The sequence below is a fragment of the Cyprinodon variegatus genome, unplaced genomic scaffold (genome assembly GCF_000732505.1).
Source record: "Cyprinodon variegatus isolate N-32 unplaced genomic scaffold, C_variegatus-1.0 Scaffold379, whole genome shotgun sequence".
Taxonomy (NCBI): Eukaryota; Metazoa; Chordata; class Actinopteri; order Cyprinodontiformes; family Cyprinodontidae; genus Cyprinodon; species Cyprinodon variegatus.
The window spans coordinates 651308-672965 of record NW_015150832.1 but is presented as its reverse complement, the minus strand read 5'-3'; the positions used below and the strand labels follow the sequence as shown (position 1 = coordinate 672965).

Genomic DNA, 21658 nt, shown 5'->3' with positions numbered 1-21658 from the left:
CATGACTTGGATACCACCAGCGTGTTGGGAACAGCACATGAGTAACTAGCATCTGTTAGTAAATAGATCTACTCTTGAACAATTACATTGTAGTATTTGCTAAAGATCAGACATGCTGGCTGCTTTCATTCAGTTCTCTCTGTCAAGAGAAAAGCTCCCCTCCAGTATAATATACAACATGCAATGTTGCAAACTGTCTGCCTTTTGAAATTGATGTGACGTAATGTTTCAGTCTGAAACATTGATAGCTCTATGGCTGTGAAAACGCCCAGCTTCTGTTATTGAATAGTAATAGGCTTGTCGGCTGGTGCCTCCAATTTCACAAATGGAGCAATAAATACACATAACAGAATCAGTGGAACAATAAGAATGCCTATAAAGAAATGTTGTGGACAAAAAAAAAAAAGAAGTGGGAGATCACGGGGAGTCAAAGGAGTGGGGAGACAATGTAAAATCTGACTGTAGAAAAGAGATGAAAAGTGCATTCATGTGAGTGAGAGGGAATCGGACAGAGAAAGAGGGTGGCCTTCTCTTCATTTCTGTGCCACAAGCTCTCTTGGGCATTTACGTGCTCTGTTTCCAGCCTAAGTGTAATTTGAGACCTGGATTTGATACAAAGTGTATGCAGCAGCTCTCTTCAAACCCAATCATTCACCCTGACATGTAATCCTTTCACTCACCATCATCACACTGCTTTGGGAATAATGAAACACACTTAAGCAATATGCAGCAGTGGTACAGCTGCAAGCAGGGAACACATCTCGATGAGATGCCTCATAACTCTAATGAAAGGCGTTTTGACCTGTCAGTGGAGGTAAACGATTGCCCTTCTACCATATCTGTAAGAAACTTATTGGTGGCAATATCTGGTCCAGCTGGGTGATTTGCATGGGAAATGAGGTCCACATTGCTTCTAAGAACTACAACTCTTGGCATCAATGTGCTCAAGATGTTGTTTCCCCTTTTTCTTTTTTTTCATCCATTAAGTTCATCTAATTTCTTGTCTTATGATGCTACTCTTTCAACGAAGAGGATTATTACAATTAATTGGCTGGCAAGGCATTATTTCAAAAAGGGAAATTGGCTGTCATAATTATACAGTGAAGGGAATACTTTAACTCCCTGGAATATCAGCTTCCTGAAATAAAGGAGCACAAGCCCCCTTTTATATGCCCCCCTCCCCATCAGTGTTAGCATGTCTGTCTGCCTGTTTCCTGTGACGGATCCATTTTTAACAGTCCCCAGCCTGGGAGCGGCTCTGGTTGATTGCTGGATGGATGGGTGGCCTCTAACTGGCTCGCCTCACTTATTGCCACAATTTCTGGTCTTCCAGGATCCCTGATCTGCTCTCCGGCCATTTCCAACTGCTAAATTGTGTGTTTACACCAAGCAAAAGATGGGTTGATTGCTGCTCTACCGGATTAGTAACTAAGAAGAAGAGAAAACAATACCAAAATGACCTAGATTTCATCTTGATAGGCTTGACAATTGATAAGCAGCTAAGAAGTCTCAAAACAGATAATTTTTAAAAACATGAAATTAACTAAATTAAGTTCTACCATTTATATGGATAACACTGTGCACTTTGATGCTGATACTGAGAAGTTAACTCGAAGTGAAAAATTATCATTATCATAAGGGGTTTAAAATTGAGTCCGAAGAACATCAAAGACCCAAGGAAATGTCTAAAAGGAAAATGTATTTTCTATACAAGATGCCTATTTGTAATGTGGAGTGTCACTGCCCACATGCCTTTAGCACATTCCATTCAGTTGGCATTACAATTCCCACTATATCCTAATACAAGGTTCTGAGGTAGCTTCTCAGTTCAAAAAGAAAGCTTAAGTCTATAACAAACATGGTTGTGGTTTCAGAAGTGATAATAATACACATTAGTGAGAAGAAACATAAAAAGAGGTATCATTGTAGACAGAGGTGCTACACATTTTGACATTTCCAAACCAGAGTATGTTTGGCCATCTATATCTTTATACTTACCTCCTTCATTGTTGCTCTTGCAGATTGTTAGTGTTTTTTTTATTACACCACACTGCATCTATGATCATCAGTGGTATCGTTCTGTTTGTTTGGTTTGGGTATTTATCTGCCAATCCTTGATGTTTAACTTAAATATTCACAAAATAAATGTAGAAAAAATTAAGATGGCATTATATGTGATGTAGATGTGCAAAGAGGCTTGGGTAGCAGTAAGAGGTGGAGGCAACCCAATCTACTGACACTTAAAACTGGTTCTGGGGACATGGAATGTCATTTTGTTTGGCGGTGTGGGTGGGTTGGGGAGGGGTTGGTTAATGGGGGACCCCAAACTGGTGAGGCAGGTGCAGATATTGGCTAGAAAAAGCTCACCTCTACGTATAACCTGAGCTCTGGATCCTAGCTCTCTGAGATAGGCTGGACTTTTTTCTACTTTTGAGTGGCCTGCAGGTAGAGATGGAGGGCTGGGGTGAGTCTGCTTATCTTCCCCCTGCTTAGCGGTCTCATGTTTGAGTTCACCCCAGAGGATGAGAGGGTTGCATCCCTTCAGTTTTTGGTACAAGGGAGATCTCTGACTGTTTTCTCGGTCTATAAGCTGAATAGTGGTATAGAATAGCCTCCCTAGGGGTTGCTGGATGGTGCCCATCTCTGGGACTATCATTCTGCCAGAGGAATAAAATGCATATATTGTGAACAAAAGTGACAGCTGGAATGTTATTGTCTGTAGTAACAGACTGCAAACTCTGAACCCAAGTGTGTTTCACTATTGGACTTTTGTTCAGAATGAATGCCATGTTCAAGCATAAAGATGTCCACTGATGGTGCACTTGGCCATGAGCACCAGGGTGGACTGGCCTCCTCCAAGGTGCTGAAGAGGAGAATTGATTGTCTAACCTTGGCTTTAGGTGAAGCGATGTGGTTTTCGTCCTAGCCATGAAACACTGCATCAGTTCTATAACCTCTACAGAAGGGGTACCTTAAATCCCTGAAGGCCGTGCCCTGCACCTTGTAGATGTGCATATTCAACACTTGACTCCAGTATGAACTCATTGACTGCTTCTAGTGAGGTTTGAACATTTGATTTGGCTGTGTCTAAAAGCTGCAGGGCATCGGCCCTGGACGACTTAAGTTTGAGCCCCTTGCTTTAGAATGTGCTAGAGGGGCCATGTCCAAGCAGTCAATGTGTTTTGTGAACCAGAAGAAGACATAGAACCGAGCCATCCTGTCGTTGTTTAAGAAGCAGGGCTTTGATATGAAGTCTGACCTGTCAGTACATTTTGGACTTCAGCAGGATTCTTGTTTACACTCTTTATGAACAAAATTACTAGGCACGGCTAAGGGCATGAGGGGGTTTGGTACGGGAACCAGGAGGTTTTGTCCCAACTTTTTGCGCATGACCTGATTCTGCTGGCTCCTTCCTGCTAAGATGCAGTGGGGTGTTTCACAGCTGAGTGCAAAGCAGACAGAATTCAGGTCAGTCCCTCCAAGTCAGAGACCACGGTGCTTGAATGGAAAAAGGTGGCTTGCTGCCTAATGTTTGAGGAGAGTTCCTGCTTCAAATTGAAGAGTTTGAGCATCTTAGGGTTCTGTTTACAAGCAAGGAGAGAATGGAGCAATGGCTGAAATGTTTTTTATTTCCACAGGGTAGCTGGGCACTCCCTTAGAGATAGGGTGAGAAGCTCTGTCATCCGGAAAGGTCTGGAGTAAAGACACCTCTTAAATCGAGAGGAGACAGTTGAGGTGGATTGGACAGTCAGCATGAGGTGTTACAGGCGCATCCCTGTGAGGCCGAACCAGGACATGCTAGAGAGACAATGTCTCTTGGCTGACCTGGATTTCCCCCAGCAAAGTTGGAGTATGTGTCTCGGGAAAGGGAAGTCTAGGAGTCTGTTGAGACAGCTGCAGCTACAACCCATTCCCAGATAGGTGAAAGAAAACAAAGAGAAAGTGGGTATATATCTGTCAACCCTCTTGAACTTATGGCCAGGAAATAAGATTAAAAAAAATACACAAAAATTTTGAAAATAAATACTTTTCCTATAATAGTTTTCTTCTGGCTTTCCATTGCATTATTGGGGAAATATGCCCATCTTCCATTCCTACCAAATGATTTGGCTGCTGAGGCATGTTCTTTAAAGTTTATCAAGCTGCTCCAATAAAACACCCAGGGACCTGCTGTGATGCAGATGAACAAAGGAAAAAAATTACCCAAATCTTCCCCTCGACATGGGTCAGGCAGTGGCTCCATTAATTTTACAGAGGATCAAGCCTCAAGCTGCAAGTTCAGTTTAACCTTGGATTTCTCTCAGCTGCAGACAGCCCGCTTTCTGTGCAGACTGTCATCATGGTTTGTTTGTGGTCTGATGGAACTACAAGCTATGCTGTTTCTGTCAGGGGTGTGTTGTTTTTCTTTCGTATATATAGTAGTATCTAGGATGCTTCCGATAATAATTGTTATCAGGCTGCGCACTAAACTGACGTGACTAACAGGCGTGTCCATCTCTCCAACATCAGAATCGGGCAGGTGCAGCGGTGGAAGTGAATAAATAGTCAATCAATTTGTCAAAGCTCAAATGCTAAAGTATTTTGACCATAATATTGTGTTCTCATATTTAAACAGAAAGTCTTTAATATGGATCAATTGCATCTGGAGCATGAATGGAATACCAAAAGTGTCAAATTTTCAATACTTCAAAAAAGTGTATTTAATAAAAGTGTCAATATGTCAATATTTCTTTTGTAAATGTGAAAATTTCAATATTACCTGCAATACATGCATTAAATTGATATAAATATTCTGCATCCTAAATTAATTTTGAAGCTATTAATCAGTATTTAGTTTGGCTCTTTTTCTTACAGTTGCTTTGCTATGCCCTGTGTTCATTTTCTCTAATCAGATCCACCTGTTCTTGCTTCCATTTAAGCTACCTGTTCCAAGCTATTGATGACAGATTATTTGAGCCTAGTGTGAGAATACTAGTTTCTAGCGTACCCCGTTTTGTTTGACTGCCAGATCATGACCTGTTCCGAACTCTTCTGAGTTTTTGGTTTCCCCTGTTTTGCTCTGTGTGCCCAATCTGTTTCCTGACTGTTATCTGGATTCTGCCTGTTATCAACCTTGGACCTGTCTTCTGACACCGGCTTGGATTATCCCTCTGGCTCCTTCTGCTCCTCCGTGTGCTCTGGCTGCTGCTGGTCGCTGCTCCACTTCTTTCCTGGATCTCTGGAATCGGCTTCATCGCAAACTATAGAGTAATCACCCCTCCAGACTTCGCTCCTCTTCTTGGCCTTAGACTGAACTTTACCAGGTTGATAACTCTCATGCTCATTATCATTCGTTCTGAATCCTGAAGTCACTGACCTGAGTTTCCATCTCTACAGAGAATCCAGTTAGCCTGCCCCAGCTGACGAGCAGCTGCAAATTTCTCACTTAAATAAAAGCTTGTTTCTAAATCACTTAGATCTGTCTGCTTGAATTTTGGGTCCACGTTCTGAGCCTTTGACAGCTAAAGCGTCACGTAATCATTAGCAAAGGACCACTGGGTTCGGCTTCAAATATATCCACCTTGGAACAGGTTTTCAACATAGTCAGTTTCACTGCTACTTCATGTGGAAGAAACCCCCTGTCCAGTCAAGAATGTTTGTATGTAAAAATACTTGGGGTTGTCTGCTGTGCTCTTCATCTTGTGTTTCTCTCATTGTGATTCAGTGAGGAGTTGAGGAGGTTTGCATCTTTATAAAACAGGTACAAGAAAATAATCAAGACTGTCCCATATTTCCCATTGTTGGATTTGAGGAGCCAAAAAATAGATTTTGTTAGTTTTATAAATAACACAACCCAACACAGTAGTTCTTTGTAGCTGCAAGCAGAGCAGAAGATGTCCAATTTCTCTCCATCCAGGTTGCAAAGGAGCATGCCTGAAGCCTCTGCCGGTTAGGTTGTTGTTGCAGGATCCTAACCGAATGATGCAGTTAAGACTCAACAAAAATCATTTGAATTTCTAAACATTGTCTTTATGTTTTATTCCCTTTATTATCCACCTCTCTCTTATAATGTTGGTCCTCTTTACAATAATTAAATTGTTTCCTAGTATGGTAAGGTAATAACACAAATTGGCAACACAGTATTTAGCAATACTGTGTCTGCAATTTAGTTGGGCTGTGAAAAAACGAAAGAGCCTTTCAGCAGGAAGTTTGAAAAGAGCTAAACAAAGTTGCTCTGTTCAATTCTTTGGAGATTTAAAACTCTGTTGTTGCATATAAAGTAAAATAATGATGACTAATCAGCAAGGCTTAAAAAGTATTTCCTGATTCCCAATGCTAGACCTGTGAATAATTATTATGCCAATGTTAACGTTTGAGTAAAAGCATAGAAAACATGGAGCTCAGTGAGTATTTAATTCATTGATCTTTTATCTTTTTGAAAATCAAAACAGAAGTAACACAGATATTGGTGATTCAACAATCAGAGATATCAATGTACACCATTGCCAAATGATATAATTCACACAATAAATACTCAACACAGGCGCAGGAAATCAGTTACCTGCCCCGTGTTTGCAGTTTGTCTCATTAAGGGACCAATTCTGACACAACGATGCTCATATAAACACATACCCACTTTGCCTCACCATAACGGTAAAGTTGTATGGTTGAAATTAAGCATGCTTTACCTTTACAAATGCCTCTGAGGAATGAGTGAGATGAGAAGAAACATGACAACAATTACAAATGTTTTGGCAGAACCACTGAGAAGACTGATTTTATTATTATTTTTTTGAGGTTATGGTTGATAAAAATTATGATGGCTCAGGTATGTCACAGATGAAGTCAGAGAAAAATTGGTAATATGGTGATGAGGTAGTAGCCAGCAGAGCGCTGCATACTTTGTTCTCCAATGGTGTTTGGGCAATCTACTGTTAATGATGCTGATATATTTACAATACACATACAGACACAACTTGTAAGGTATGTAGGGATGGGTTGTTTTCCTCTGGCTATATAGAACAGAGTAATGCATTGGTGCCCCGCCCCCACTTCTTGCTGCACACCACAGTAGCTGGTTCAAGTAGGCTACCATACTACTGTTTAGTAGTATTTCTGAAAAATACGGACCAGCCAGCAATCAAAGCAAATTATGAAAATTATCCTGTTGTACATCTTTTTAAGCTTTACCAACAATTCTGATACCAGCCCATCCACATAATCAAGTCCTGTCTTTTACTTAATGTGGTGTAATTTCACTGGGGAAAAAAATAAACACTATTCATTGCAATTTCTTTTTTCATTTTGTATCCTCAAATCGGCACAAGCCTGGTTAAGTTGTTTTGATGTAAAAAGATTTAATGCAACTAACATTAAGATTCTACAAAATTTAGCTCACTCTGAAGGCAACCCTTTAGAGCGATTTCAGTGTAAATTGGTCCCTGCAGGGTTAAACAACATAAAAGTAACTTCACCTATAATCTTTTCTTTCAAAAGAGGAGTTAGTTATCTGGACAATGGCTATTTCAAGTAGAAGTGGGTTGGATGAATCCTAGAAGCTTCAAACCTATGCATCTCTAACCCATCTCTAACCGCCTAAGTCATGGTTACCATTGATCATGGAATTATTATAAAGCCACAGTGTATTGCTATAGGCAAAGCCTTTTAGCATACTTCTAATACAGCTAGAATTTTCTATTTCTGCTGGTAAATGTCCCTATAATGGTATGGATGATAAAATGCTGGAGTTATCTTGTGCCCTTCCCCTCACGTGGCTGCACACTGTCAGTAAGCAGGCTGAAAGAGAATGACTATGTTTTTCTCATATTTACAGAAAACACCAAATGTGTTGTTTAAAAACATGTCTGGTCATTAAAAACAGATATATTCATGTTGTGGAAGATAAAGAGGCTCTTATTAAGGTGTTTTAATACTTACTGTACTTACTGATCTTACTACTGTAACTTGGAACTGGTACTTTTACTCTAGCCAAAAATCTCATGCTGTCAGTGCCATTTTGCACTTGACTTTACTTAGATTTGTATTGGCAAAAAAATGAAAAGAAACCTAATGTCTTTGTTTGTACTGCAATTTTAGTCGATATAAGTAAAAATGAAACCATATTACAAGATTTTCAAATGCTCTCTCTAAACATGCCATTTCAGTCAGAATTGGTCCCTGCTGTATTGCACAACAGTAGAACAACTTAAATTTCACCTTCTACAGTAGTGTTTTTAATCTGGCTAGTTCTAGTAGGGAGGTGCAGGAAGATCTCAGGAGTAATTCTCCATTGTTGGCCATTCAGGCAGCTGCTGGCCGCTCGATTGCTGCTAGCCTTTTATATCACAAGCATAGCCGCAACTCTAACCTATGCAATGTCAGGGATTCCTTTGATCACAGTATCATATTGTTGTGACATAGCCACAATATATCACTAAAGCTGTTTAAGCATTACCTTTCAGCAAATACTCCTGCATGAGGAGGGTGGCAGACGGCACTGAAGCATTACCCTCACTTAGCGTAATGGACCGAAACAAGAAAAAAAGCAGGTGAATCATCCTCCCACCAGAGATCACACGTTGTACAAATAAACTGTTGCCCTTTGAGTTGTGCACACTTTGGTTCTTGCATAGTTGTTCACATGTGCATGATTGGGCGCTGAAGATTCTCACGGTTATTGGTGGGGAGGTGTTATTCTGCACCAGCTGTTGTGTCAACATAAGGTCAAGAAGTAGACCACGTGTTCGTTCTACCCCTGGTGTAAAGGCTGCATGGACAACAGCCCCTCACTGGGTAAAAATAAACAAACTTTGAAACACCACAGCTCCTCATTTGCACCTGCCATTTACCTCTGTTCGGCTGAAGCCCTATAAATGCAGGCACAGCTATTAAAAGATGGGAGATGTCTAAAATGGTGAGAGCAGATGCCGGACACCTTGCTCCCTCTGGCTTATAGAGCCCAAAATAGACTGGTTGACATATAGGTCTCTGATTGTTTGAACAAGGAATCTCATAGACTTCTGCCACCCAGCATAAATCCTTTGAAACTTCCGCACCAAAACCGCTGATTATCTTTCACCTACACTGAATCAGGCCATCTATTTGCATGTCAAAAAGCAATTTCCAAAGGCTTAACCGACAGCCTGGTCTGGGGGTTTTGTGCTTGAGAAGCACCAACACAGACGTCTTCAGAAGAGGAAAAATATGGGTGTGCAACAGGGGAACAAGTGTTGTCTTGCACAGGTGAAAATGACGTACGGACAGGCATGGTCTTTAGGCAACAGCAGCAAAGAAAAGCACATGAAACAGGAAATTAAGCCTGGCTTCTCCAAAGCTTCCCTATTGCCAAACTACTACATAAGACTATTTTACCTGCCTATGCTAGGTTGGTTAAACATGGTTCGGCAACTCTTCCAGTTTGAAAATGATCCACTTAGATCAGACTGCTTACTGCTCAGTAGAGGTATGTTATCCAAGGACATTTCACCAATAAGAGTTCACATTTAGGTAACTATTTCCCTTATTTCTCTTCTCTTTTACAACCTTTTTTTTTTTGGGAGGAGGAGAACAAGGGAAAATGGTTACCAAGGTTGTTCAGCTTTGGACCGAACACTCAGCTTTCCAAGTAGTAATTATTTACATGTCCTGGTTAAGTCCAGACAAAAAAAAAAAAAAACAACAACACACAAGTTTTCTTATGGTTATTGACGCCTTTGCTTTCTTAAGAACAACATTTTTTGGAGCTTGTTCTGAAGATGCAAAGGGGCAAAAAGGTCCTTCATATACAGCGTGACCACTGATAATTACAAAAGAAAATTATTACTGTACATAGTATTTATTATATATTTTAAATTAATCTGCATCATTTTATATTTATACTAATAACCAAGTTTTCCACTTGTTTTTTAATCATTATTATAAGTCCAAAGGATCCACAAAGAAGGTAGATCGAAGTCTCTGCTTTGCAAATGACATTGCTGGTTCTGCCTCTTGAGAACCCTCAGCCATGATTCAAGTCACTCTTTTTATTGCAGGCCTCTGCCTGCAATCAGACCTTGGCCTCCAGCATCTCTAGGAAGAGTTTGTGCATTGGCACCTTGCCTTGCACCTTAATGCTATAAAAGTGCTGCACAGCCTTAGTTGCAGTCTGCCTCAGTAGGGGGAGCGTCATGAGCAGTTTGCCAGCCCGTCGTGGGTCCTCCTGGTGCTGGCTGCTCTCGTAGTCCTGAAGGGCCTCGTGGAGAGCGTCTTGCAGCTTTTGGACGGCCTCCATGTCCTCTATGTGCATGGAGTCTGCTAGGACAAGAGGAAAGAAAGAAGATTTTAAGAATTTCAAATCCTAAAAACCTTTGAGAACTATAAATACAGCTTGAAGGAGGACTATGATATTTAATAGTTCAACGCTCTGAACTGTCGCTGAGCCAAATAACCAGTACTGGGTGAATTTATATAAAATAATAAAAAACTAATAATTTTGCTCTTTTGAGCAGTATCTTTCTATAAAAAAACAGAACAAAGTAAAAGAAGCGTTATATTTAAAACATTTTTTTGTCTTTTTATTTAGTCAGTCGGCTTAATAAAACAGTCTATTACATTTTTATTAACTGTTTATCAAAGAAATTTAGATGTTCTGAAAAAATCAGACTAAAAAGCAATCCAGTGAAAAACTTAAAACTCTTATTAAAATAGTGCTGTTTAGAACTAATGTTTATATCAGCTTGACTGCCCTTTTAGATACGTCCCTCCCCTTCCATTTCCGGCCTTTATTTTTTGGCCCACAGCTTTTGTCTTCTATCTATTCGCTTCCTGGGAGGCTCCGAGGTGGCACTTTCCCTCACTGGTTAACTGGCACCTTGCAACTGGGAGACAATGTGTCATTGGCCGCCTGACTCGTCTCACCTTGGCAGCGCATATTTTACCACACGGGACAATAAAAGGCAAAACAGATTTCAGGCTTCGCCCCAGATTCATTGACTGGAACAACTGTATTCCCAAGACCTTGAGACATTTCTCACCCCGACGGTTTTCAAATCCACAGTGGTAAAATGAAGTAGGTCGTTTTTGTAAAGTGAATGTGGGAGGGGTTGTATGGGGTGAGAACAAAAGCCAAAAAAGGGAGAAAAAAAAGAGCACAGATGAGAATGTGACAGGACATGATTATAATTATCTCTTGCGTTTCACTGAAATCATGTTCACACTCAGATCGTTTGCCTTAACAAATCAATCCAGTGTTTTCTTCTAGTTTTCGCACCAACACCCATTTCTGTGATAAAGCAGCTTTAATGAAATGTTTTACAGCAGGGAGAAAATAAAAAGAGCGATGGAGACATCTCAACAGATGGGAAAAGAAAAGAGGGCAGCTCGCACACTGCTCCGCTCGGTGGAGGAGGGGGAGGAATAAAAAACAACTTTGAAGAAACAATTTCCCTGCAATCCATCAGTGAGCCCACGTCGATCGAATTGATAAACTGCTAATTACAAAATCAATCGCTATGAATTTTCACAGCTGTCAGACAGAGGGGTTCCCAGGAGAGCGATCTTCCAGAGACCTTGTTCCCCCTCCTCTTCTCTTCCCATCCCCCAGTTCTCCCCACCCTACCTGTCTCCCAAAAGCTCTGCTGTCTGAAAGCAAAGTCCTTGCATCAGCATTTTCATTTTCAGCCCAGGACAAAACAAGGGAAAGGGGCCTGGTGACCCAGGCACGCATTGATCAGAGTCGGACAGGTCCTGCCTCCTCAAAAGGCGCCTTGTCAATAGCGGTGTGCAGCCTTTGCATTGGAACAAACGAGGCCCACCTCCCCCTGATATTCATTCCATTCGACTTAACACATTTTATTGACAGCCCCCGTGCTCCTAATGAAATGCTAAATTTACCTCACATAGCTGCTGTGCCCTGCAGCTACTTTATGAGGATGGAGAAAGGGAGGGAGCACACAAGCAATATCACAGATCGGAAGCTGTTCAATTACTAAACGAAAAAAATGAAATCCTTCCTGAATTTTCTTTTTGCGCCTTGTCTTTTCTCCATCAATTTATCTGATAGTCCAAACTAATAATTACCCTTGAAACTCTAAGAAAATAACAGTGTTATTTTCTCAAATTAAAACAGAATGTAAGAAAGAGAACAATTTTTTTTTACAATTTTAACTAACTATTAAAAGCATAAAAGATAATTTAATTTTATTTACTAATAATTATTGTTTGTTTTTGTCTACATGTGGATTAGTATTTGGTAATTAGAATTTGTGTATACGCATAATTAAAAACCATAATATTTGTGAGGGTTCTACTTTTTAATACTTTATTTTTATTCTATTTTATTTCAATATTCTATATAGTGCCTTGAAGACTAAAAAACAAACAAAATAATAACAGTGTGTAGGTCATTTTTTTTACTTTAATTATACAATACAAAGGATTTTTACAATAATTGGGAGTATTTAAAAACGTGTTTACTATATAGCGCTGCATTAGTGAATAAGTATTTCGATCAATATTTTTTATTTCTATAATATGAGCACTCACTGCACTCACTTTTGAATAACTCAACATTTAAATAGGTAAGTTAATACAATTTCACAAGATGCACCATGTTAGAAATATTTTCAAACAGTGCGACTGGTTCAACAATTAGAGGAACTCCCAGTAATTATAATAAAATTTGTGAAAATGAAGCAATCTGGTTATTCTACTTCTATTTAGGAGCTATAAATCAGTGATATATGATAAACTGCTTATATGGGGTATGAATATGGTTAAAAAGGACTGTTTATTTTAGCTACTCTTCAAACTGAGAAAGCTTTTGACCTTTTATCAATGAAATTGTCTTTAGAAAAAACTTTTACATTCTTTTTCGTATAATTGTATATTTATGTACTTAAAAAAATGTATTATACAATTAATAAAATAAGTTGCCATTAAGTTAATGAATAAATATTTATATTAAATTTAAGATTATTCATTTAATTAACCACAGTTTTTAACAGGAATGTGAGCTCAACTCTTCTCACCTGAGTTGGCGAGAGCGATGGCTTTCAGGGTGACAAACTCCTCCTTCTCAACCTTGAGTTTCTTGTACTTGCGCACCAGCTGCAGGATGGAGACATAGAGGTCAAGCAGGCCCGTCAGCCGCGAGTGCTCCTCATCCATGATATAGTCCTCGGCGTAGACGAGCTCGTCCTCGTAGGGCAATGAGCGGAACACGATGCTGAGGATTAGGATTTCCATCCAGGCGCTCTGCAATAGACTCATCTGGTCTCCCAGAGAGAGGGTGGAGAAACCTGGATGAGAAAACAGGAGCTGTGTGAGGGCAATGTGGCAGCATATAAACAGATGGCACCAAAAATAAATCGCTTTATTGATAAAAGGCAATTGAGGCTGGAAAGTTAAGTAAAGTAAAAGGCAGAAACAGGCTGATCAGTTCTGCTAAACCAGCTCATACATGTGCTTAACTTTAAAAGCAAGGTCCTCTTTGAAGCTTGTTTCAGAGCACTTGAGAGGGCTTTCCTATAAGTGAGGACAGTAAATCAGTGCAAAGGTCTGAGAACAACAAAGCCATGTGGTTACCCTTTGTATCCTGCCTTGCTGCTATTGGTGTTAGGGGGATTAGCATAGATGCACATTCATATCGGAAGGGTTAAGGACATGACATGAACACTGTAACAGGAGGAGGTGACGAGGAGACAAACACACATGAGCGCAAACACAAGAAACGTGTCAACAGAGACGTGAACGTTGAGATCATGACATCTATATGTATGAACATAAATCCAAACACATAAAAAAAAACACGTGTAGCGCTGGGATCAGGGGGTTTAAACCAAGCATTAAGACCAACTTAGGGTGTCGTTCTGCAGCAGCTGGATGGGCTGAAATTGACTTGGGAACATCAAACTGCGGTCATTTCCTCTCTGACACCTCTACATATGCTGAGAATAGAAGATCAAATAAAACTAGCTCCCATATCCTCCTCAGATGAGCTCTGAGAAAAACATACAAAAGAAAGTCAAGACAACTATGAGAGGAAAAAAGTAAGGGGCCTAACTACGGCAAAACTATGTGTGCCACACACGTCAATGTGTTTCAAAGGGGTTTAGGCCATGCATTATGTGAAAGTGGAATTAAAATGACACAGTTTTAAAACACTTTAATTAATGAAAACATTCTAACTGTCTTGAATCAATGCATTGGAGAACTACCTTTAACTATAATAATAGGCGGCAAGTCTTTAAAACATGTTTATAGCAGAATCTAAATACTGAAACTGGTTCACTCACACACTGATAGTGGCAAACTCCATTGTAGGCACAGCTGCCCTAGGGCTCATGGACAGAAAGGAGGCTGCCATACACATGAGGCCCTCTGACCATTGGTAGGCAATTTGGGTGAAGTGTCTTGCCCAAGGACACAACGACAATGAAAGCGGAGCCAGGGCTTGAACCAACAACACCCAGGGCAAACTCCTAAATCTGACACTGTTTCCCCCAGATAGAGAGAATCTTTGAACATAAATGAAGGATTGCTGTTACAGTCTATTGACTGGTCCTTTTAAAACATGAAAATGTTTTCAATCTGAATACTCTCAATGAAGCTTTACTTATACTTTTCTTCTATTCATTTTCCAGTCTGTAAGAGGTTTTCTTCCAGGACTGCTCTCTATTTAGGTCCATTTTCTTACAAACCCTTATCAGGTTCTCTGACACTACCACTAACAAGTGCCATTTTTACATGGGAATGGTTTATATCCCAGTTAAGTGTTGTTTTTCTCCATATACATCCATTTGTATGTAGGCTGAATTAAGCGCTTCAATTTGAGCAGTTTATCGCTGCAGCTCCTCCAGAGTTTTCTTGGGGTCTCCTTGCAGCTTCTCTAACTAATGCTAATGAATGCAACTGCTTTTCACACAACAATTACATGGTACTTTTTTAGGTATATTACAGCCATACTTAAATTTGAGGTAGGAAAAATAACTGCCTGTGCACAGGTTTAACAATTATTAACATTTTCAAATTGTTATATGTCTCTTTCCATTTATTATTTGACTGTCAACAAATAGTACAGGCCCCAAAACACTCCTCACATAACACTTTCCTTCCCCCAGCTTGACATTCCTGCAAGCAGCTCATTCTGACAGCATATTATGTTGCCGAGTAACGCTCCTGATTGCTTTTACAAGTTTGCTGGTTCCACAGTACCTGCCTATGTGTGATTAACAGACAATAGATTACTGTATTGACCAGGATATGTTCAGCAAACGTCTCCACTTGAATATAAATGGTCTTAACTATGGTGTAGCCACAAACTCGATGTTTATCTCCCCCTGCCAGGAGACCCTAGTCACTCTCAACACATGCAGCTTGAGAAGACAAAAACAAAGAAGCATGAAGACAAGTGAAAAAAGAAACGGGGCAGAGGAAGAGACAAGAAAAAAAAGACAGGAAGAGTAGTTCCTGAGTGTTCAATTTCCCTTATCGTGGTGATGACCACGTCAAGGGAAGAGCTGCAGGATACATTAATTAACAGATTGTGATCAGAATGTGAAGGCTTTCACATTTTGAAGGGTAATCAATACTGGGTAGAAAAGAGCTCAAACTGAAAGGTGCTAGAATGGTCCAATCCCAAATTAGAGCCAACAAGGCAGAGTGCCGAAAGCACTCAAAACACTTGACTATTATCAGTGAAGGCAATAAGCCAAATTTTCCAGCGGCCTCTTCCATTACACTTCTCCAAGCGGCATCTTAAAATGCTTTGTTGTGTTATTTCCTTGTCTGCATACGTAGCCATTATGTCGGCAGACTGTGGACTGGCCGGAGAGAAATTGTCATGCGAGCACAGACGTGGTGCTGATTGCCGCATCAGGTTGGCATCACAATCACAGGCGAAGCTTTGTGTAGCCTTTTAATGCCAAGGAGGACTGAAGCGGAACTAAAGCGCTGCTCTCGCCATGACAGCTCGCGTGACGGCCCTGTTCAGAGCTCGCTGGAGTGGCTTTCGAGTTGTTCTGATACAACCGACACCTCTCAGCCATATGCAAACTTGCATCCCAGCAGCCTGCAATTACCTTTGACGCTAAAAGTCCTTGAATTTAATCCAGTGTTGTGAGATGGAGAGGTAGTGTTTTTCCCCGCTCCATCCCCTCTCCTCAAAGCCTAAATTATCGCTCCAAATGGGATCTTGTGTCGTTGCCTCGCCTTTTTCCACTCAATTTAATCGAGTAATGAAGTGACTTCCCGACTCCACAGGTCACACGGCGCTCCGGCCGCTGCACTCTGAAGGTGGCCCTGTTAAGTGCCGTCGGAGTGGGTGATTTCCCCTAATGAAATATCAATATTTACATCTTCATTTCCAGCCCACTGCCTTGGCAGGGTTTGACCAAACATGACACAATATTGACCAAATCAGAGGAGCCTGTCTGTTCACTTGAAGAACCTTTTCCGCTCCACAGCTGAACGCATCAGCAGGTTTCTGTCTGGGATTCTTCAAAGCGATAATTACTACATTTATTTCTTTGTTCACTTGCTTTCTAGCAAACTGATCAAATAAGAATCAAGCGGTTAGGGTTTTTCTGAACAACCAAATTAAATGACTCCTCATTAATTCAGATCTGAGTCATTTTGGGACACCAGTCTTAATTTAGCAAAACAGTTAATGGAAACAAAAATACGAAACACTAAATACATTTTTTATCTTTATCATGTTTTCAATAAACCTTAATCTATCATCTAGCTAATTCTGAGCAGGTATTTCTCTCTCTTCTAAAAAACAAAAACAAAAAAAGAAACCCACAGCATGATGCTGCTATCCCCATGCTTTACCAAGAGAATGCATTGTTCAGGTTTATGTGTTATAAAATGTTTCCATTAAACATAGCATCCAGACTTAACTCAACTTCAGAAAATAAAACTAATACAAAAAGAAAAAGGTTATAATAAATTAAGGTCACTAAAATAAAACTCTCTACCAAAAACAAGACTGAAATCTATAATCTCTCTTTATCTTTCCAAAAGCCTTCAGCTGTGAGCAGGAGGGGGCAGCCAAAACCCACAGAAGGCTGTTTCAAACCCCTAACAGAGATTAATCAGTGCACTGTTTCATCTGCCGGAGAACAGGATGGTCCAAAATGAAATGCTGGAGATTTCTGTTGAGCTGGAGTTCATATTCTATTAATTTATTATTGTTTCTTTCTCCCCGAGGGCCATTAGCGCAAGTAATAAAAAGAGATGTAATTACGAGGCACGGCAGTCCCCTCCAGCTGCAGCCCCCTCGTAACTCACCCTCAATCAGACAACACAGCAGACAAAGAGGGGGGAGAGTTGAGGAAAAAATGGCAGGCGAAAGAGAGAAAGAAATGGGGGATAGAAGAGAAAAGAAGATATAAAGCAGAGACGAGGGAGATAAGCAAGAAAGAGGACCAAAGAGGACCAAAGCTTTAGAGGGAAAAAGAAAGTGTGAGATAGAAAGGGGGGAAGGAGAGTAATTCTGGCTGGACATTGGCTGATCTATCATAGCCAGCTATCAGAAGGACAAGCAGGCCCTGAAGACTTCTGCCTGGCGGCAATCTCACCTCAGCCAAGTCAAGTGCTCTCTGGGCACTGGTTATGCCCAAACAGGACCCGAGAGGTTCAGCGCGCCTTTAATTCTAACCTCAAACTGGGCCCAGTGATCATATCGCCGTCAGCTTTTTTCTGTATCAAAGCTCTCCCTTTTAGTCTAAACGTCTCTGTAAAAGCCCAGAATATAAATACAATGCTGATTAGTCAGGTTTGTTTTGATTCCAAAGCATAATTATTCTTTGGACTGTTTTTGTTCTAAAAAGCTAAAAGATGGGATTTCTGTTGAATTTACATGACAGCATGAGAAGAACCCGATCAATAACATCTCAGAAATAACTTGCTTTGCTCAACATAAATATCTTGACCAGAAATCCACCTGAATACACAACACAAACAGATCTCCTGCAGGCTCTCACTCTACCTTCATTTATTGACATGACGGTTGTTATATGTAAACACAATCAAGTTAAAGCAAACCAAACAACAAGATAAAGAAACATCTTATTAGGTTATGTGAAAATCCTGTAAAACGAACATGTTTTCCTATTTAGGTAGCCGAGGAACACGTGATTTTAATCTGGAGTCTGTTAATGTTAGAGGGGTAAGAAATACTTAATACAATAAATCCCATGTTTCAATCTGAGAGGTGTTCAGTCCTTGGCCAATACCGACTTTACAAATCTCTGTTTAGCTGCAAAGACGGGACGAATCAAGCTTTAATTATCACCATAATTACATATAATTTATCTTCCCTGCCATTAAGTAGCATTGCTTAATGAGGGATGGCGCTCTGAGAATGATCACTTCAAGGCACATCAGCAGACAAGGCTGAGTGTCTTTCATATAAAAAAGATCAAGATAAAATACACAAGTTGGACATAAACGTTATCATTTTCATTTTGCTTGAAATGTATCAACTAGAAAACAAAAACGCTTTTAAACCCGCCTGCCAAGCATTTAAATCCTGATCCTGCCTGCACCTCATACACCACCCATCTCAATCTTCTTGAAGTTTTCTCCAGCATTTCTGCCGGGGTTCAAGCCTCAGCATCCACCTGATTGCTCAATCTATCTTTATCCCCCCTGCTGGAGCCTACGTCAGAGGGTAAATTGAATATACTAAGAGCTGTCTGTTGGTGTCTATATTTAATAAAGTGCACTGATGAGGTGCTGATTTATTGCTGGGCAGTATTCACACTCTATTACTAGGAGATTACACAGCCTGAGTGGGATCAGCCTGGCAACACAGTAAGTAGATTTTACAATTTAATGGTAAAGAGAAAACGGGAACCCAGTTGGGGTTGGAGGGGGTGTGCTGGAAGAGGGCAGGTGATTAAAGCACAAACACGACAACATACAAGGAGAAGGTGTGATTTCCTTTTGACATTGTTCTCTCTGTGTTAACAAGCAATACAGCAGCCACTTAACTGTCAAATGAAGGTATGTTGAGTGAGGTTCAATAAAGCAGATATAATGAATATTCCCATAACACCAGTGATAAAGCATTGCAGACTACATTACCTTCTATTGGCAAAAATCTCAGACAATAAATACAGAACTATTGTTAAGAATAATTATATAAAGTTCAAAGGACTATTTTTAAGATATCTTGTATGTAAACTATGAGAAGTGTGGTGTCTTAATGATGCAAAAAAACAAACATCTAAGTAAAAGACATTTGTCTGAGGGTTTTTTTGTTTTACCAGATCTACATGTCTACACATGAGAATTTTTGCCTATTTCAGCTTAGGTAGATTAGTTGACCAGTCTTGTCACAGGTTTAGGTATGGAATATGACCGGACCATTTTAAGATATGAAGAATAGACTTTGATAACAAGGGGGGGTGTCCTTCTTGAATGAGAAAGTATGCCTCAAAAAGGTATTTTAAAGTTTATTTTGCTGGATCTATTTTCCTAGAATCCCTGATGCACTATCCTGTCCCTCTGAAGAAAAGAAATCCCACATCATGATGCTGCCACCATCATGTTTCCATTCCTTCTGTTTTTTGTTCAGAGATGTTTTGATGTGCAAGATAAATCACAGATACATTTTTTACATCCAGGCAAAAAAAACTTTAATTTAGTCTATACCCCCTTTCTCCTGTTTGCTGTGTCCCCTACCTGGTTTGTGGGAAACTGCAAAAAAAATACTTTTATAAATGTCCTTTCTTAAGAGTACACTTACAAAAAGGCCAGATCTGTTGATCAATAATTGGACCTGTCAGAAATTCTAAACAGTGAGCCATGGATCTCTGCAGCTCCTCAATGTCTATTTTGGGTGGTTCTCTGCTTAACCAACTGCTTTCCCAGGCTGTAAGGTATACACTTTTGTCTTTGAAGTTGAGAAACACTATTTCTATACTATATGATGGATCAAACACTGTATGGGTGTTGAAAATTTGTTAATGTTATGTGAAAACATAAACTGGTGTTTAGCTACCATAGCTTGCAGCTTGATGAACAAGTATATCTTGTACAAAAGGCCTACATGCCAGTTTTCACATGACTTCAGAACAGCAGGGGGGAGGTATCCAGGACAGTCACACTCTCAGGTAGGCAGCAGTGTCAATGTAGTGAGGAGGTTTTAGGGCCCAGAAGCTGTGAGTTTATTTAGATCCTCTGTAAAATACCTAGGCAGAGTGGAATTCAGCTTTATGTGATGGGAAAAGGCCAAAGGGGGTGGACAGTACACAGCAGTGTGTGTCAAAGGCTGTTAACACCTTAGGAGCAACAACCCATCTGTCAGCATCTCTGGAACACTGCTCCTCCTTATGACCCTGCACCCCCTCCTCAGCCGGCTGAAGGCTGTGCCTTATGGTTGTATTTGGGAAGCTGACTGACATGTCAGCATGATGTTTGTTACATTAATGAACAAACAGAAATATGATGACAAAAAAACTAGGCAGACAGGTTAGGGAGAAAGTTATGGAGAAGTTTATAGGCAGAGTTAGCTTATAAATATGTATCTCAACCTTTGTCATATCGCAGCAGGTTCTAGCCTATTTTTTAAAAATCAGATGGAAAACCAGCTAGCCAGAGAAGATATGATCATCCAGGGTGATCTTGAATTAACATGCTGGACAGTGAGAGCATTGTCAATGGAAGCACTTAAGAGGCCAATGATTACTCTGGAGGAGCGGCAAAGATCAAAAATTAAGGTGGGAGAATCTTTTAAAAAGGGGGATCACCTACCAGCAAGAAAGTTAAAATAAGGTGAACAGATGCATTAAAAATGTTTAGATCAAAGCATATCCACATCCTAGAATGGCACAGTCAAAGTCCACAGCTAAATCAAATTAGACTCTGGCAAATGTATTTAAAATCATCATTTGAATGACTTTTTTAATGTAATCTGGATGGGCTTGAACTGTTGTTCAACAACAGGGAAAAAAAAAATACAAACACCATGAAGCACTTGCAGCTCAAATTTTATGTGATTTTCCCATTTAATCCAATTTATTTTGGTCTTTGTTATAAAACCAAACTAAATATTAGTACAAAAAAACTGTTGCAAAATTAGAAATATATACAAAGCTGAAAACGGTATGAATACTTTTGCAAGGTTCTGGAAGCTAAATCCTTTTTACACAGCTCAGAACTGAAGCTGACATTGGACCATAACCATACGACCCATAGAGCTTGTTATCTTCCTCTCTTCCTCCCATTACTGTGGAATAGGCCATTCTTCTCCACATTATGGCTCTTTTCAAACACATTTTAAAAATTCTCTGTTAATAGACAAAATTGAAAAGGAGCTGGGAGAAGCTAAGTGCCAATTTTTCTAACATTAAAACTGTTGCATTTGAACTTTAGTTATTGGCCCATCTGTAAGTGGCCTAATAAGTGTGTTCTACTTCGTAATGAACTGTTAATCTTTTTAATTCCATTGCCCAAGGCCACAAAAATCTATCAAAATACAATCAGCATTTTTTTCCTGTCTGGTCCTGTAGTGAAGGAGGAGAAATATAGCAGGAGATGAGCATGGTAGGCTGCCCTGGGGTACCGCCGGTGCATGGAGTGTTAGCGCATGGAGTCCCGCTCAACCAGTGAACCGTCTCTGATCAGGTTCAGCCATGTACAACTCAATTATGCAGCCATTTCATGGCCAGAGGACACCCACTGTCCT

General features: G+C 40.1%; 1 protein-coding gene across 13 annotated transcripts in view; it reads right to left on the bottom strand.

Annotated features, from left to right (window-relative positions):
* Positions 1-6391: 6391 nt before the first annotated feature.
* The window catches only part of LOC107092401 (steroid hormone receptor ERR2-like), a 57707-nt gene continuing 42440 nt past the window's right edge, over positions 6392-21658 (bottom strand). For 11 of the 13 annotated variants that reach the window (XM_015386870.1, XM_015386869.1, XM_015386866.1 and 8 more), the window contains 2 exons: positions 12990-13259; positions 6392-10275 (listed from right to left, as the gene is read on the bottom strand). In XM_015386870.1, coding sequence (XP_015242356.1) covers positions 10028-10275; positions 12990-13259 — 518 coding nt within the window. In that variant the 3' untranslated portion in view covers positions 6392-10027. The remainder of the gene's footprint in view (positions 10276-12989; positions 13260-21658) is intronic. The other 2 variants (XM_015386860.1, XM_015386862.1) reach the window with 1 other exon arrangement.